This window comes from Nelusetta ayraudi, unplaced genomic scaffold (genome assembly GCF_046127955.1).
Source record: "Nelusetta ayraudi isolate G7.1 ecotype Tasmania unplaced genomic scaffold, CSIRO-AGI_Nayr_v1 ptg000017l, whole genome shotgun sequence".
NCBI classification, from domain to species: domain Eukaryota; kingdom Metazoa; phylum Chordata; class Actinopteri; order Tetraodontiformes; family Monacanthidae; genus Nelusetta; species Nelusetta ayraudi.
The window spans coordinates 1,411,200-1,429,872 of NW_027466067.1; the positions used below are offsets into that span (position 1 = coordinate 1,411,200).

General features: G+C 40.8%; 1 protein-coding gene across 7 annotated transcripts in view; it reads left to right on the forward strand.

Annotated features, from left to right (window-relative positions):
- LOC142887152 (sodium channel protein type 8 subunit alpha-like) overlaps window positions 1-13,596 on the forward strand; it is a 38,283-nt gene extending 24,687 nt beyond the window's left edge. For 5 of the 7 annotated variants that reach the window (XM_076024559.1, XM_076024562.1, XM_076024558.1 and 2 more), the window contains 13 exons: window positions 79-435; window positions 801-974; window positions 1,490-1,786; window positions 3,378-3,495; window positions 3,621-3,775; window positions 4,008-4,181; window positions 7,822-7,944; window positions 9,031-9,315; window positions 9,420-9,473; window positions 9,546-9,683; window positions 10,184-10,288; window positions 10,412-10,682; window positions 11,044-13,596. In XM_076024559.1, the coding sequence (XP_075880674.1) occupies window positions 79-435; window positions 801-974; window positions 1,490-1,786; window positions 3,378-3,495; window positions 3,621-3,775; window positions 4,008-4,181; window positions 7,822-7,944; window positions 9,031-9,315; window positions 9,420-9,473; window positions 9,546-9,683; window positions 10,184-10,288; window positions 10,412-10,682; window positions 11,044-12,212 (3,420 nt within the window). In that variant the 3' untranslated portion in view covers window positions 12,213-13,596. The remainder of the gene's footprint in view (window positions 1-78; window positions 436-800; window positions 975-1,489; window positions 1,787-3,377; window positions 3,496-3,620; window positions 3,776-4,007; window positions 4,182-7,821; window positions 7,945-9,030; window positions 9,316-9,419; window positions 9,474-9,545; window positions 9,684-10,183; window positions 10,289-10,411; window positions 10,683-11,043) is intronic. The other 2 variants (XM_076024560.1, XM_076024563.1) reach the window with 1 other exon arrangement.
- The last annotated feature ends 5,077 nt before the right edge of the window (window positions 13,597-18,673 follow it).

An 18,673-nucleotide genomic window follows, 5' to 3' on the forward strand; every position in this document is an offset into this window, starting at 1 on the left:
AGATGGTTTTAGCAAGACTTCCGTGTATCCACGTATATGCCATAGATAAAGTGTATTTTTTTCCTATTTGTCTTGTAGTTGAGAGTCTTCAAACTAGCTAAATCCTGGCCCACCCTCAACATGCTGATCAAGATCATTGGTAACTCAGTAGGGGCTTTGGGTAATCTGACCTTGGTGCTGGCCATCATCGTCTTCATCTTCGCCGTGGTGGGCATGCAGCTCTTTGGCAAGAGCTACAAGGACTGCGTGTGCAAGATCGCCGAAAGCTGCGAGCTGCCTCGCTGGCACATGAACGACTTCTTCCACTCCTTTCTGATTGTGTTCAGAGTGTTGTGTGGGGAGTGGATTGAGACCATGTGGGATTGTATGGAGGTGGCTGGACAGACCATGTGCCTCACTGTCTTCATGATGGTCATGGTCATTGGAAACCTGGTGGTAAGAAAATAAATGAAATATAGACTTAAAGGTTTAGGGTGTAATATTTGGAGATTTTGAAGAAAAAACTGCTTTCACTCTCCCTCCCTCCTGAGTTTGCCAGTGAACTACAGGGGGGTGCACACCCAAACCTGGATACCTCGTCCACCTTCTCCTTTATTGGTTTATTTGAGGACGCAAGTGTTCCTATTAAATACGAAACACGCTGTGAGGCGACCTGGATTGTCCCGACCGGCTTCTTTAAAGATATCATAAATCAAGCCAAATATTACAAAATGGACCTTTAAAGTAGCCTGATGTGTGATGGTAAATCATCTGTTTTGCTCTAAGTGCTTAAGGAATCTAACTTTGGGGGTATTTCCTAGGTGCTCAACCTATTTCTGGCCTTGCTGCTGAGCTCATTTAGTGCGGACAACCTTGCTGCCACAGATGACGATGGCGAGCCCAACAATCTTCAGCTTGCGATGGCGCGCATTCATATAGGGATTAGCTGGTTCAAGATCAACAGTCGCCTCTTTGTGGCCACAGTCCTCAAGAAGGTACAGTGCAATTATAAGGTCCATGCTGTTCCCTATCTACATTAATGATGTAGCCAAGAATGCCTGCAATTCTAAGATCCACCGATATGCTGATGATACCGTCTTATACTAAGTGGGCCCCTCTCGACTCTGCAGCATCTACTCTTCAACTCAGTCTCACCTCTATTGAACTTTATCTTCATAGCCTTCATTTTTACCTTATCACACACAAAAAAACCCCGAAATGCATTATTTTTGATTAGAAACATAAACGTATTAACTGTTGTTTTTGTAAAATGTATAACCTCGTTTTTACTTTCACCGTCCCACATCCTCTCCACCCTTCAAAGAGCCTTTGCTCTTAGTTCAGGCTGCATTTGTAACTAATAATCTGTTCTTAATTGCCTGCCTGGGTAAATAAATGTTAAATAAGAATAAGTAAATAAATAAAAAATACAAATCCATCTAAGGTATGAATGTGTGTTTTACCCCCTGCGTGCTGTTTTTTGTTCATTTGCTCTTTTTTTTGCGAGAAGCAGCCAATAGAAGACGAACAAAAGCCTCTGGATGAGATGTACGAGAAGAAGCTGAACTGCATCGCAAACCACACTGTGGACATCAACCGCGAACTGGACTATGCCAAAAATGGCAACGGCACCACCAGCGGCATCGGGAGCAGCGTGGGGAAGTATATGATCGACGAGGACTACATGTCCTTCATCCACAACCCCAACCTCACCGTCTGCGTTCCCATCGCTGTCGGCGAGTCGGACTTTGAGAACCTCAACACGGAGGATTTCAGCAGCGAGTCGGACGTGGAGAACAGCAAAGACGTGAGTAGCGGGTCGACAGTTTGATTGTGCTCGTTATGCCCTTGATTTGAACTTGATTTATGTCTTTCTTTTAATCAGACATTGGGTTTTTCCTACCTTTGACATGTGTCAGCAGGCAAACCATGTCTGGTTAAAAGAAAAATATAAATCCAGGTTTGATTGTGAAAATACAGGAAGCGGAGGAGGTCGGAGGCGGCCATTTCATCCATTTATTTCCAAGCCGTAGGTTGAAGCCAACGGCGCACATTTAGTTCACCTGACATTCTGACTCCGAGTGCTGAGCGTGCAGATGAAGGGGGACGAAGGGGGAAGCTTCTGAAGTGACAAACAGAGAAGCGTGCCGTGTGCAGCATAGTGTGAATGTGGTTGGAGGAGGGTACGCCCGACACACTGCTCATGTGTCTGATGCATGGATCACCTTGACCTGGTTTATATAAGGAAGAAAGGAGAAAATGCGTGTACATTACAACCTACAGCCGATTCCTGCTCCATTGAGCGCATTGAGTGTCTGAGTGGCTTAATAGCTGTTTGTCATCTGTGTGAAGTTATATTTAGGATTTTCCTGTTATCAGACATTGAAGTCTTAAGGAGATGGTTCGTACCTTGTTTTTTTTTTGGGTTGTTTTTTCTTCATTCTGACAGTTTGGACTGGAAGTCTTCCACACTTCCTCAGAGCGGCGTCATGTGTCCAGTCGGGCGACACGTCTTTAATGCGCTGACCAGTTTGGTAGCGCTCACGGTTTAGACGGGAGTTTCCCAGACTGCTCAGCCGATAAAGACTCACCACCCAGCACATCATCACATGACACTCTGAGCACTCTAATGCAGTGGTTTTCAACCTTAATTTGAGCCTCAACGCATTTTTTCTTCCATAGAAAAATTCCCATCGCACACTTCCAACCAAAAATATTATACCCTTTTTTTTAAATGTAAATGTAGTTTATTTATATGGCCCTTTACAACGTCCTTTCGGAAAACCAAAATGCTTTACGACAGATAAAAAGTAAATAAGTAAGTTAGCCTAATAATGATAAAATAGTCTCTTCATTTATTTACACTCACTCACTGTGAACCATGTTTAGATGCACACAAAGCTGATATCCTGGGAGGAAAATAAGCGTACACTCCTTTTTAAACCACAGTCACTCCACAGTGGAATGTCATTGTTTTTTAGACCAATCAAGTGGAATTGGGTAATTTTTCATGGAACACCTGACACTGTCACACCGTACACTAGTGTGCCGCGGCACAGTGGTCTTTTCTCATGCAGTCCTTGCTGCTCACTCCCAAAGTGAAGCTCAGCAGGTCCCTTCCACCAGCTTTCACTCTTGCTGGTCACCTTTTTATTACACATCACACTCGACAATTGAACCCCACATTCCTTATGGTATTAAATCATGTCTTGCATACAGTATTTTACCCAAAGCAATTTTACCCAAGGGGCACTCATTTAATGTGTGATCTAATAATGCATGCGGTGCACTGGCGCTGTGCTGTTGCTGAAGCTGTTAGCATCTCAGAAGCCTTTATATGTTCTGAAAGAGACATTGCAGTTTGAGTTGATCTCTCCTGATCCACCGCTTGTTCCCAGATGGATGATACCAGTTCGTCAGAGGGCAGCACCATAGACATCAAGCCTGATGTAGAGGAGGTGGCAGTGGTGGAGGTGGTGGAGGAGTACCTGGACCCAGACGCTTGCTGGACAGACGGTATAGCGCTGCTTTTAATTAGCTTTAAAGACATACAGTGTAACTTCAGTGACCTCAGTGTCATGGAGTTCCCAGGCTGTGGCTGCTCCTGTCGTGTCACAGTTGTCTTTCTTCTTTTCATTCAGAATGTATTGCCAAATACAAGTGTTGCGACGTGCCCATCACTCATGGCTGGGGGAAGCACTGGTGGTTCCTGAGGAAGACCTGCTATCTCATCGTTGAACACAACTGGTTTGAGACCCTCATCATCTTCATGATCTTGCTCAGCAGTGGAGCACTGGTAAGAGTACACACACACACACACGCCAGTGGTGGTGCTTCAGCTTATTGTTTTTACTCTCATGTTTTATCGATTTATTTGTTTATTTATTTTAAAAGAGGCTATTATTGTTGGCTGAACAACACAAACACATCTCAAAACTCGTAGTGGCTATTATAGTGAAGTTAAAGTAGCAACATTGTTTTAGTGCTGGCAGTGTGATGCAGAGACGTCATGCTCCTCTCCTCTCCAGGCCTTTGAGGATGTGTACATCGAGCAGCGGAAGACCGTCAAAGTCATTCTGGAATATGCCGACCGAGTTTTCACCTACATCTTCATCCTGGAGATGTTGCTGAAATGGGTGGCCTACGGCTTTGTGAAGTATTTCACGAACGCCTGGTGTTGGTTGGACTTCTTCATTGTGGATGTAAGTACATCTGAATGCCTTCACTGCATAATTAACTAAAAGTGCATCGTAATTTATCGCCACGATTTAAATTTGTTTAGCTCTCCATGGCATTTTTTTTTTTTTAAAAAGCACTGATCTGATTAATTATCTCATGGATCAACCGTAAATATCCTCAGTCCCTGCTTAACTCAGAGCTTTTCCGTCAAGCTCTGGACTGCTGAGTCATGCTGAATCTTTTTCATCCTGTGAGGACTACTGGACACAAACGCCTCCCTTTTTGTGATTTCTGTGGGGATTTTCTACTTTGACCCCCCCCCCCCCCCCCACCCCCTCTATCTCTCTCCAATGTTTGTAAAATGTATCAGCAAACTTCCCCCCCCGTGACATGGGAATTTTGCTGAAATGCTAACTATAATGTTAGCCAGGTACATTTATACGTCATGTTCATTTTGTGTTTCTAGTCACCATTGAATCAAAACAGTCACTGAAAAATGGCACCTTGTAGAATCAGGAGTGACAGTCGTTATGCACACGGTGGTATTTTGTTGCTGAGCTGTTGCCACTGGTGGATCAACGGAAGCAGACTTTGAACTGCACTGGGTGAATAATCGATCGTTCCACATGATCGCTGCACATGGGACACGTTAGTGGAGGCCAGCACCTTGGCCACCCTCTGGCTCTATTCTTAATGTAAAATATTTCCTGTATTAACAGAAGATATGCTAGGCGTGGTGGACTGACAGGAGTTGTAACCGCAAACCAAGAACCAAGGTGATCTCAGTGAAGATGGCAGCTCATTTTTTCCCTCGTGTTAGGATCCTGGTTACCAGTATTACATGGCGCACAATGAAATATTTACCACTTGAATGCAGTACGCCATGGCACCTTACTCTTTGTTCACTGGCCAGAACCAGAACCTCCAGCCCCCTCCACATATGTATGTCAGTTCACTTCAGTAGCAACGGATACTAAACAGAAGACTAACAACAACAACAACAAAAACAATCATTATAATGATAATGCTCTACTAAAATGGTAGACTATGTTGTAATTTACAAGAAAACAAAGCACGACTGAAGAAACCTCTGGTTTGTTCTTTCTTTATTTGACATTTTTCAAAAATTATTATTATTAGCTTTTTTGATTATTTGCTTATCTGTCACATTAGTTTTGGAATAAGTTGGTCCTTTTTTTACATTTCCAAGTTGGATTATTAGCTCCTACGTTGTGGTAGCTGTCAATGTAGCCAGTATGTTAGCTAAGTCAACTGATCAGCTGAGGTTATCCAACAGTTATTAGCTAGCTTTATGTCGTTCTTTGGTCCCTCCCTCCCCCTCGTTTTCTTTTTACCATTTTTATTGATGCACATAATGGTGAACCCTTGTTTGTGATTACTGGCACTTTCAATTTCTTGGATAACAAAGGAACGGATCTGTCTGTTTTGTCAGGTAAAGAGACAATACTTCACCTTTATACAGCAATTGTGTGTGATGGGGCATTTTCTTCAGAAAGATTCTCTTCCCTTTGCATAATTTACAACCTTTTTCTCAACAAATCCAGCGCTAGCTTCCATCTTCTCTTGGGAGAGACAGCAGGCTGAAATTGCAGCAATGTCAGCAATAGTGGCTGCTTACGTGAAGCTGCCAACAGCTTTAAATACAGCTGCAGAAGCTCTGGCAGCTTGTGTTCGCTGCCCTTAGGTGCAGGAAATTAAGCTAGTGTCTGCTGCTGAACCCCTCTGTGCCTGATGCTGCCACGACAGGGGCTCAGCAACACTGCGCTGTGATTTTCTACAGGGCATCTGTGCTATCATAAAGTCTAGTTATCATATAATACTTTGGCTTTTAACCTGAACTTTACACTTCAAAGCTGAGCTTCGCTGTTGTGCTCCTCTGTCTTGGAATGTGCATTACCAGTTTTGTGTGTATATTTGTTTTCCTTTTTTATCCTACTTTATTTTTCTGAGAAGACTGAAAGTACCCTTGGGATTCATAGTTTGCGAGGCATTTTTAATATTTACACGTCACTGTTAAATTAGAAAATTTTAACAGTGGACAGCCTATGGTTTTGGTGACTGAGTTTTCACCTATATCTTGGTCCGAAGGCTTTTTACAAAATAAAAAGCTGTAATTCTTCTTTGTCTGCAAATCTGTTTAAATGACCAAAGATCTTTATTTTTTTCTGGTTTGTTTTCATTTCTCCTAACCCAACATCCCCAAAAATAGTTGTGTGATGGAATCGTCTGCAGCGCTGCTCAGCCCGACTGTTTAGCAGCAGCACCTCTCCAACCATAGCCACCACAATGTCCAGGTTAGAGTCCTTACTAAAGAAGGAAATAGACCAATGACTGGCTGTGTAACGTTGCATCAGGAACCCTCAAAAAAAAAAAGAAAATGGAGCAACAACAACAACATAAACACATTCACTCAGTGAAACTTTTCTCAATCGCTACATTTCATAAGGTGCAATAAAATAATTATCTATATTCAATGTTATGTAAATAATTTGTAAATAATAAAAGTTTTTTTTTTGTTTGTTTTTGTTTTCCCCTGAGGGAGTCATCCCAAGGGGATGGATAACGTTTGTCTAAGTCTAAGTGTCCATATAGATTTAAATATTTGTTTTCCTTTCTTACTTTATTTTATTTCTTTATTTATTTTTAATTCATATACATTTTTTCTTCTTCTCTTTGCACTGTATATGCGGCTGCAATTATGCATATTTCCCCATCGTGGGATAAATAAAGGCATTGGATCCTGTTCTGTTCTATTCCACCAGAGACGAACACTGGAAAGCAAACGTAACGTGAGGTTAGACAAAATGCTAAAGATTTCCTGATTCTCCAATAAATAGCGTCAGCAGTCTGTTCCAATGCCATGTGTCTTGCCCTAACCTTTGACCTGTCCTCTCTCTTGTAGCAGGTCCCTCTAACTGTCTCTCTCTCTAAGTTAAGAGAGACGTGTTGCGGCTGTGGCGAGCCACTCAGTGGTCGGTGTTTTGAGGGTGCAGGGTAAGATTTGTGTGATGTGTTGGGGAAACCTACTTTCACAGGTTCTTCTTCTCTCTCCTCCAACACTGACAGTAGTCCAACCTCCTGCCTCTTCTCTCCCACGTTCTTACTGATCCGCTCTCTGGTGTGGAAACCGTGCCGTTTCGTACTGTGTGTATATGGTGTCACGTTGACTTGAGTGTTTCGTGGATACATCTCTCCCTCTGAATTTTTTGGTTTCCCCTTTGTTTGACCTTTTCTCTTCTCTTCCTCACTCTGTGTCAACCACAAGTTTTTTTCCAGGTGTGCTCACTGTGCTCTAAAGCTGGTTTTTTTCACGCGAGACTGGCTTGCCAAACCTAACCAAACACTAAACGTATGACAATATGTGACACAAAAAAAAAGACAAAACTAGAAGTGACTGGGGGTCACGTGCACTTCATCGGGCTTTTGTCTTTCTCAACATTACCTGCTTAAACCCGAGTAACACAGACACTCACACACATATACGTTTACAAACATACATTTTTAGTCATCTGCTTTTCACAATTTATCCACCAGTTACAATAGAGGCTCCACCTTCATTCCGTCCTTTATCCCCTCTAACTATGTGGGTCCTCTCTTTCCCTGCCTTTGTCTCTCCCTCTCCTACTGTCCCTATCTGTGTAGGTGTCTATAGTCAGCCTTATAGCTAATGCATTGGGCTTCTCCGATCTAGGCCCGATTAAATCACTCAGGACACTCAGGGCCTTGAGGCCCCTCAGGGCTCTGTCACGTTTTGAAGGGATGAGGGTAAGACCTGAGATGCCAGGCAGCTGGTCCTTCTGCATGTTGATTAATAAAAGGCATCGGCGCATGCTAAAGATGGCTGTATAGCTTACGGTATTCTTTATTTTTTTATTTTATTTTTTTTTAACCCTACGAGCAGCCGTTTTTCTTCAGCTTTTATTAAAGGCAGAGCTCTTGCATGGATTCAGATCATCTCAGATGTTCACAGTCCATCTGATTTGATTCATCATATTTCATTTCACATAGGAGAAATCTTAGTTAGCGGTGCTAAGGTAATTGGCAGTAAAATATGGGTTAATAGGTCCAAGGAAGCCCCCCAGAAAGCCTTGTAAGTAAAAAAGACTTTTTTGTGCCTCCATCCCTGGATTTTGCCAGGCAGAAAAGGGAATCGTGTCAAGCTCCGTGTTTTGCGTCTGTCCCTCTGCTTCAAGTGACCTGTTATCTAATCTTATCACAGTTTGGCTTTGGCATTGTCACACTGGAAGATCAACAAACTTCTGGTTGCATATACCCTTCCCTCTGCATCCTCACTCACCCATCAGTGAATGTCATTGCAATTATTTACAATAGTCACTGTTTTACTTTTTAATAACTAATGTTTAAGTGCTACTTCTAAATGTTTTTTTTTTTTTATAAACATCTTAGAAAAATGATTGGCTATGATCGTTCATTAATATTCGCGTTTGTGCTTCTGGTTGATTTGCCTTTCTGTTTCCTTTGCTCTTCTGTGTTTGGAAATGCACGTTCAAACATGCCTACGTTGCTTGTGGTTTAGCTATAACAGGTTTAGCTGTAGTTACATGTTCTTCTGGCGTTGTAGCCACACTCAAACCCCAATGGCTAAACTTTGACATTGTACAAGGATTCTCTGCATTTTCCCCAATTATTTAAGAAGGTGTCATTTTCTTTAATAAGTCCATCTCTAGTTTTACATATTTTATTGTACATGGTAAGACTTGAAGTAAGACATCAAGTGCCATAAGCAGGAGGCAGGGATGTGCATTTCCACGTCTCTGTATGTGTGTCTTTATGTAGGCAGGCTGTAGTTCAGACAGGTCATTTTTTGTTTGCTCTTCCTCTTCTTTTCAGGTTGTGGTGAACGCCTTGGTTGGTGCCATCCCCTCCATCATGAACGTGCTGCTAGTGTGTCTCATCTTCTGGCTCATCTTCAGCATCATGGGTGTCAACCTGTTTGCGGGGAAATATTACTATTGTTTCAATGAGACAGCGGAGGAGTACTTCCAACCAGACGTGGTCAACAACAAGACTCAGTGTCTTGCACTCATTCTTGATAACTTTACTGAAGTCAGATGGAAGAACGTCAAGATCAACTTTGACAATGTGGGAGCAGGCTACCTGGCACTCCTGCAAGTGGTGAGAACCCTGCCTTGCTGTGTCTTTTTTTTTTTTTTTTTTTTTTTTGTAACCTCAATGGTGTCCCCAAGTGTCACCTTGTCTAAAATGTCTCTATTAAACAGGCAACATTCAAGGGTTGGATGGACATTATGTATGCAGCAATTGATTCTCGAAAGGTAGGTTCTTGGCCATTTTAAGCACCAGACCAACATGTTGTTGCAGTTCGTGATCACTTTCTCACTTTGCAGGTGGAAGACCAGCCAGTGTACGAGGACAACATATACATGTACATCTACTTTGTCATCTTCATCATCTTCGGCTCCTTCTTCACCCTGAACCTCTTCATTGGTGTCATTATCGACAACTTCAATCAACAGAAGAAAAAGATAAGACATTACATTTACACTACTGCACTTGTATGACAAAGGGATTTCTCCGAGAAGTTGTTGGTGTTCTTGGCTTACTATCAGCTAATGAAAAGATCTTAACAGCAGCAGGGATTGGTGTTCATAGAAGATGTGTGTTTTGTGGTTATGCTCTCTTCCCTCTTGAACCACTACTTCATATTGTATTGGGAAACATGAACAGAATGAGTCCACACGGGTCTGCAACATTATATTTTGTTGGTTTACACTTAAAGGTTGCTAAACTGTGGCCAATATATTCAGAAAGAATTTGAGTCTTTCTATTAGATATTTACACTTTGAACTTTGAACGAGGTAGGCGACATTTTTAAACAAATTCTTCTTTGGATGTTGAATCTGTAAATCGTAAGAAATACTCTTTTTTTCTTTTAATCAGATAAAGCAAATGCTTGTATATGTAAACGGGTGTATTTGTGCCACTGGTTTAGCTAATTGTAACAGCATTCTGTTGGTCCCTTTACTTTGGAGGTCAGGATATCTTCATGACAGAGGAGCAAAAGAAGTACTACAATGCCATGAAGAAACTAGGGTCAAAAAAGCCACAAAAACCAATACCCAGGCCTCAGGTAACTATATGACATTTTAATTGTAAATAGCAAAAAGGTAATTAACTGTACACACGCATAGACACACAAAGTATAATATAACCTTTTTTTTTCCCTCTTGCTAACACATTTGTCTCTCTGCAGAACAGCATCCAGGGCATGGTCTTTGACTTTGTGACACAGCAGGTCTTTGACATCTCCATCATGATACTGATCTGTCTCAACATGGTTACAATGATGGTGGAGACCGATGATCAAACCAAGGAAACTGAGGAAGTGCTGTACTGGGTCAACTTTGTTTTTATTGTAATCTTCACTGGGGAGTTTCTGCTGAAGCTCTTTGCACTGCGTCACTACTACTTCACCAACGGCTGGAACATCTTTGACGTGGTTGTGGTTATTCTTTCAATTGTGGGCAAGTATTTGGAATATTTTCGCACTTATGCCTCTGACAATACGTTCATCGACGATTCATGAGTGCACAGACAAATGAAAGTACAAAAAAAGTTTTGCCCATTTTCTGTTGTTTGTTTTAACCTTAAAGTTTGATCCAATGAGAGGAATTCATAATCTAAATAGACAATTTACACCTTCCTCGAGTTAGTGAGTTAGTTTCTTTTTTCACACATTGTGACACAAATGTGAATTATCTGATGAATTCTTTGGCTGGAGTTTTTAGCGTTAAAAAGTATCTGCAGGTGCAGATTATATTTTTATCTATGGTATGTTTTCTCTCCTCCCCCCCCCCCCCCCACCTCCCTCTCCTTTTTCTTCAGGAATGTTTCTGGCGGAGCTGATCGAGAAGTACTTTGTGTCACCGACACTCTTCAGGGTGATTCGTCTGGCTCGTATCGGCAGGATCCTGCGTCTCATCAAGGGGGCTAAAGGAATCCGAACTCTGCTGTTTGCCCTCATGATGTCGCTGCCAGCTTTGTTCAACATCGGCCTGCTGCTTTTCTTGGTCATGTTCATTTTCTCCATCTTTGGCATGTCTAACTTTGGCTATGTGAAACACGCTGCTGGAATCGACGACATGTACAACTTTGAGACGTTTGGGAACAGCATGATCATCCTGTTTATGATCACCACATCAGCAGGTTGGGATGGCTTGCTGCTGCCCATCCTGAACTACCCTCCTGACTGTGATCCCCGTCTGGAGAACGCTGGTACCCCCAACACTGGAGACTGTGGTAACCCCTCGGTGGGCATCTTCTTTTTTGTCATGTACATCATCATTTCTTTCCTCATCGTGGTCAACATGTACATTGCCATCATCCTGGAGAACTTCAGTGTGGCCACAGAGGAGAGCGCTGACCCACTCAGTGAGGACGACTTTGAGACCTTCTATGAAATTTGGGAGAAGTTTGACCCAGACGCCTGCCAGTTCATCACCTACGCCAAACTGTCTGACTTTGCGGATGCACTTGAACACCCTCTCAGAGTCCCCAAGCCCAACACCATCGAACTGATCGCCATGGATATGCCTATGGTGAGTGGTGACCGCATCCACTGCCTGGATATCTTGTTTGCCTTTACAAAGCGCGTGCTGGGTGACAGCGGCGAGTTGGACATGCTCCGGCAGCAAATGGAGGAGCGCTTTGTGGCGGCCAATCCCTCTAAAGTCTCTTACGAGCCCATCACCACCACTCTGAGGCGCAAGCAGGAGGACGTGTCGGCCAGGGTTATCCAAAGGGCCTACCGTTCGTACCTGGCCAGACGAGGCTTTGTCTGCAAACGCAAGCCGGCCAATAACAAAGTGGAGAATGGAGGCAACAATCAGGACCAGGAAAAGAAGGAGGACACTCCTTCAACTGCCTCCCTGCCTTCTTATGACAGTGTAACCAAACCTGAAAAGGAGAAGCAGGATGACGACAACAACGAGGGCAAGGGAGGGAGGAAGGAGAGAGGAAGAAACCAAAAAGACATCAGGGAATCTAAATGCTAGAGTTGTTGGAAAAATAATCACAGTATTAATGGATAAAAAAAAATCAAATAAATATATATATATAAACATATATATATTATAACTCCAAGCAAAGCAAGAGGAAACTCACCCACAGATGTACAGAGTACTTCATTTGCAAGTCAGAAAAAAAATAACACTCAGTAATTTTATTTACTGACTTCATTTTTATATTGACGCAGAGGGACAAAGCTCGATCTGCTACAGCTTGAAAGCTCCTGAACTTCAAACCAAACATAGTCAGCATACTGTTGGACATTGTATCTCGACAACTGATCTTAACTAAAGACATCAGACAAAGGGAATATCTGCGTTCAAACACCTAACACGGACTTGCCACTAACTCTGCACTAAGAGGTAGGATGAAAGGACATTGGAGGGATTTGGCACTAAGATAAGAGAAGTGGATTCCTGCAGAGGACAGAGTTGTAAAGGAAAGCTGGCTAGGAGGGTTCCTGATTCTGAAAGCAGCAGATGGGTTGATGTGTGTCATTTAGCACTGAAATGTATAGCAAATCAAAACAGTCCACTCTAAAAGAGCAAAGAAAGTAATGGCCAGTGAGTGACAGACACAAGTGACAGAAATCCTTGAAATATGTTTTTTTTTTGTTTTTTGGTTGTTGATGTCTTAAAGCTATCAATTGTTCATTTGAGCCGCAAAAGAAAAAAAAAAGAAAACTGACACAAAAACAACAAAAATTGAACTTGAATTGAATTTCGCCCATGTCACTCTTTTACTCATTTTTTAAAAATCTTTTGTTACACCCATCATCAGAAGGCTTTTTGTTTTTTACATGGGCTTTCACACCAATTGGTTAAGGGTCTATGTACTATGGGGTCAACTCAGGCCAAGGGCTTACATTTACTCAGACAGATTTCCAAAGAAATACATAAGTAATTGTGCTTGCTCAATGCATAGAACTGACTTGCATGATGGCATGTTTTGATCAGAACTCTTGCATGAATTATCATAGTCCACAAGACACTAATACTCAGACCACAACAGTGGTTCGACTGTAAGACTGCGTGTAAATCTGGAGTTCCAAGTAATTTGTTTAAAAGGTAATAAGAAGGTGAATGTCTTGTATGGGTTCGCATTTGTATTGCTTTAATTAACACACATTAAAATGATGTTCAACAGCTGCCTCTTTAGAGAGTGTGGAACGTGTTGGTGAGCAATCCCACTTGAGTGGGTCTCTGAATGAAGTCCAAACAGTCATTTGCTGCTCTGGGGATTTTGATTGTGTAAGATGTGAGAAATTATGTCAGTGTGTCTCATGGGACTGAAATGTATGATGATATGAATTCAAATGTTTCTGAGGGTCGCAACACTTCAAAACTGAAAAACAAACAAACAAACAAACAATTCTATTTCACTTCTATATTTATTTGCTCCGAAGTATTCTACATACCGTCTGCCTTCAGGTTTGTGTGAGTGGGCATCTTTTGTGAGTCTTTGTGGTGATTATAAGTTGTTTGGGTGATTTTTGCAGATCTGGCAACTCCCTTTTATCAGTGACAGACATGTTTTTGGCAAGTGGTTAGACCTTTTGAAAAGGGCTAAGAAGAGTTTTAATTGATGTTCACTTTACATATTTTGTCACTCTAGCTTGTTTTTATATTTTTCCTTTGTTGCCCTTTAAATTGTTTCACCCCCTCGTTTATTTTTTCCCCCCCGTCAGGATGGGCAACCACTATTAAGCACCGCATCTATGATGAGGCAAAAAGAGATGATCTTTTACCGAACCGTATCTGTTGAGTGTTAGTTGTAACCTATTTTAGGTAACATAAAATTGCAATTGAATGATTGGAACCTGGTGTTTGGAGAAGCCAAAGAGATCTGCCTTGTTATTATCCATTGTTGCCCTTTGCCCATGGAGTGAGATTGGGTAAAGTATGCCCTACCCATTCATTTTGTTTCCCACTCTCATCAGTAGACGGAGATCCTAAATATGTATGCAATGCTTGGAAAAAAAAAAAAAAAATCATCCCTTTTTCTCAGGAGATATTATTGACATACTTATGAGCTCTGCAACAAAATGCAAGTGAATGTGTTGGGAGTGTTAATGAAATTATGCGTTACTCTTTTCTGTTCCATGCCATGTTGATGGACTACGATCTTGACTGGCTGCCTTCTTTTGACAGCCAGCTGGTCAAAGGCCAGTTTGGTGCTTCCTGCTTATGACACTTAGAATTAGAGGGCTAGGAGGCTTCTCAGCAAACCTGCAACATTTCGCTTGCTTGTTGTGTTTATACTTATAGCTTAAATACTGTGGGCTGTAGTTTTGGTCTCATTTACCTTCCATCTACAAATCTGTTCACCCTTGGAATCACAGATGCACTGTGAGAACTCATCATAGGAAGGATTTGGAATATGTTGGTTTGCGCAGTACACTTGATTATTTCCAAAGCAGCAGTAGCATGCTAAAATGGACAGGCCCAAGTTTTCAATATTTATCAACAGCAAGTGCGCTCTCCTCTGCTATTCTTTTGTACGCTGCGCTCCTGCATCACGCATACCAAATAACAACGAGGGCACTGGATGCATTCTAAAAGGTATTGTGAGCCCTAAGTGCCACTCCATGGCTTTTGCACTTCCTGTCGTGCAGTGATGTCACTTCCTAATTAAGAATAAACCCCTCATCCTTTCACTGGTCCAGCGGCTGCATGAAAGCTCCAAAATCAGTGTGGGTGTTAACTTGAACAAAATAAAATTGAATGTTAAGCATAACAGCTACTGCTGTCCATTTTCTCCAAGTCACCAGGGTAATATTGCAGAGACCTCAAAAGAAAAAATCTACATATAAATATTTATATATATACATATATATATATATATATATATATATATATATATATGTATATATATATATACACATATATATATATACACACATATATATACACATATATATGTATATATATATGTATATATATATATATATACACACACACATATATACACATATATATGTATATATACACATATATACACATATATATGTATATATACTCTTATACATCCATTTCGGTAAGGGATTAATAAATGGAGTTAAGATTGTGTTGTCTTTTACACAAACAGCAAAAGAATGGACTATTTAAGAAATATAGATAATGTTATATGGTATTTATTTTATGGGCATGTGTAGTTTTGATGTACAGGATCACTTAAAAAAAACTACAGTTATAAATCTAACTCTAAATACTATTAACCATTAATAGAATGGCTTCCAGCTGACACCCCTTGTTATACTTTTGTTAGGTGAAGTAGATTTTTGAGTCACTTTTCACTAAAAAAATAAAAAAAATAAAAAAATTGGGAGCAGCCACAAGAATCTATGTTAAAAGAAGAATAAATGTATCTAAAAGTGTTTTAAAAAAAAATCAATTTATACATGTACATATATTATATATGTATTCTATTCTATTAATATATATATAATATATACATATGCGACCCCAGGACACCAAGGTCTAAACAATCATGCTTATTTTCCTTGTTTGGTATGTTCAGAGAATAACCAAAACTCTAGCTTCCCCAGGATTACTGGGTACCAGTGTGCAGTGCATGGTGTTGTACTGGTTGCTTGTTGAGATTTGTTGAACCTGCACTGGCGAGAGAATTGCACTACCAGCATACCCTTTTATATGTGTGTGAAGATGTCATGCTTCTGTTACCTGTCATGTACACACGGACAAATACAATCAGGCGTCCGTGTCACATTGTGGGATATGGTTTTTGCTTGTTTCACGTCTGTGACCCCTCCCCACCCCCGGCTCTGCGTCCCCTCGTTAACACACACACTGCTGCAGTTTGATGATAGATCATTCATTTTTGCGGTCATGCTTATTATGGTATATCTAATAATTTAAGGGTTAGCTGCCTTTACTATATGTGCGTTTGTTTATGGTGCAATATCTCTTAACGGCACGTGCCTTTCTAGCTTCCTGTTTAGTCTGTCTATGAAATCAGCGGCGAGAATCTCAATGCCCACCGGAGTGAATCACAACAGAGCACGGTAGAAACAATGTATTGAGTTTTAAAAAAAAAATAAATAAAAAAAATTGTCAAGTGAAAACTCACCATCTAGATTAGAGTGTCTGGACTAACATATTGTAGGATCATGTAGTACAAGTGCTCTCTGTGTGTTTTGTTTACTGGCTCTCGGGCTGGTAAGAGAACAGCTTGCCTTCAGTTACACCTTTCTTTCTAAACGTTGCTTTGCGAGGCCATTTTTTTGTAGCATGACTGAGATAGAGAGGATTTCTTTTCATCCTTGAAAATAGCCTAACTGAGAAAAAAAAAATTGACTGTCATTATCTCTTGCCACTAATACAGACAGATAGAATGTGTGTTGCACATACACCTGAAGCAGTTAAATGGGAATCAGTGAAAGAGTATCTTCATTTGAGCACGAATCTATTTCCAAACAATAAAAGCAGCCTTCCAGTTACACATCTGGCTGGTGTCGTTTTTGACCACAATGTGACGTAACATTTACTTACTAAATGTGTTCCATTATGCACTGCAGTTTATGTTTAAAATATTGGTTATTTGCAGGTTAGAATAGCACTGTTTTCTATGTAAGTGATAGAGTACAGATCACTTCAGCTTCAGGGATGCGATAATATTTATGCCTTTTCCCAATAATCAATGGAAATGTGATAGAGTTTGAAAGTCACCGAGGTGTATAAAATGTTAAAATGACAGCATTGTTTGAACAATGCATAAATGAATTATCTAACATGATGTGCGAGTGCTGCTTGAATGCTTTTCCCTCTTTCCTTCCTCTGTCCTTCCTTCCTGTGTGTGCAGGATGGCGCACTGAGCAAAGGAGAGAGAGGGGAGGGGGTAAGCAGAGACAGTACTGCAGTGCAGATAGATGAATGCAGTGGCCTAGGCTGAGTCAGCAGCATGTTCCCAATAGGCTTTAACGTTTCAGTGTACTGTACCAGCAGCTCCTTACTCACAGCATGCAAGCAAGCAAGCAAAGGAAAAGAGAGGTACATGTGTTAAATGTTGATAGGATTAGTCAAAGGCATCTGCTTTTCCATCTTAAATTATATCTGCTCGTGTTTAGTGTCCTTCAGAGACCTTTAGATATGTGAATTATAATATGAATTTAGATTTGCAGAGATGAAACATGGCTAATGGGGGAATTTGGTGTGCAGGCAAGAAAGACAGTGTGTGAAACAGATATAGAAGGATCCAGAGAACGTTGTGGGATTGTATGTCTTTAAAGAATCAATAACATGCCATCTGCATCACATTGGGGCCATATTGTTTGATCGGTAGTATGTTCACTTTTCCTTGTAGTGTTTTTGTTTATTGTTTTGTTGTTTTGTTTTGTTTCAATCTTTGCCAGTTGCAATTGAAAATAAACGTGACAAAGAGCAGAGTGTCAATATTTAAACTTTTGCTTATTAGTGTGCACTGAAGAGATGCATGATGATTATGATGTAAGGATTTCGGGTACAATCCGCCGCTGTCAGAGTAATAGAATGAAACCGTATGACAGATATATTTGTCTGAATTGGCCCTCGGTTATGTGCTGGTTGGCTATCGATGATATAGCACAGCCCTCCTCCCATCTCGTGTTGTTCATCGCTTCACATGTGGGCTAAGTATCTACAGAAACCACAGCTCTGTTGTGTTTCATAAACTGAGCCAGAAACGGTGTGAGCAAAAATGGTATAATAGCTCTCTGCCGCCCTCTAGTGGCACTTCACTGGAGTACCAACTATATGTGTCGCTGATCGTAATTTCACCTGCTACTGTTCCAAGTAGTTGAGAATGTTGTTCATTAAAAATTTGTAGGCCTACATAGTTATGATAATTGTTTTTACACATTAGGGAAAATTCGGGGAACGGGATTTGCAAATGCGGTGAATGCTTTGTCGACAAATGTTTAACAATTTGCATAACACTATCTAAGAACATTACAACAAAGCCATTCTATTTCTTTCACGTACGCATTTCGCCATATCAAGTACTCACTCGCCTGCAAGAACGTATTGCGTATATTCTCACTCTTAATAACACGTATTTTTCATGAATGCCCTGAAAGCTTAAAGCATTTCATCAGTTTCATGTTGTACGTTTATCTGTTGATGCTAACACTAACGGGCTGATATTTTTCAGATTTTATTTATTTATTTATTTATTTGCTCTTTTCTTTTGTTGGGAAGAAACCGTCGAATTTCTCAAACCTGTTCCCAGATGACCATCTGTTAATTTGTCGGGACACCAGTACCTGCAATCCAAGAGCTGGATGTTACACTGCCATGGGGTGCCTTATGTGTACGTAGGTAATACTAAATACCTGCTCTGCTTGGAACTTCATTTTTACCACTGAAACTTTTTCCCAGGCAATTTTACAAACACAATTTAATGTTTTTTGTTTTTTTGTGTTTTTGTTTTTTTGTTTTTTAACTTACTTCCG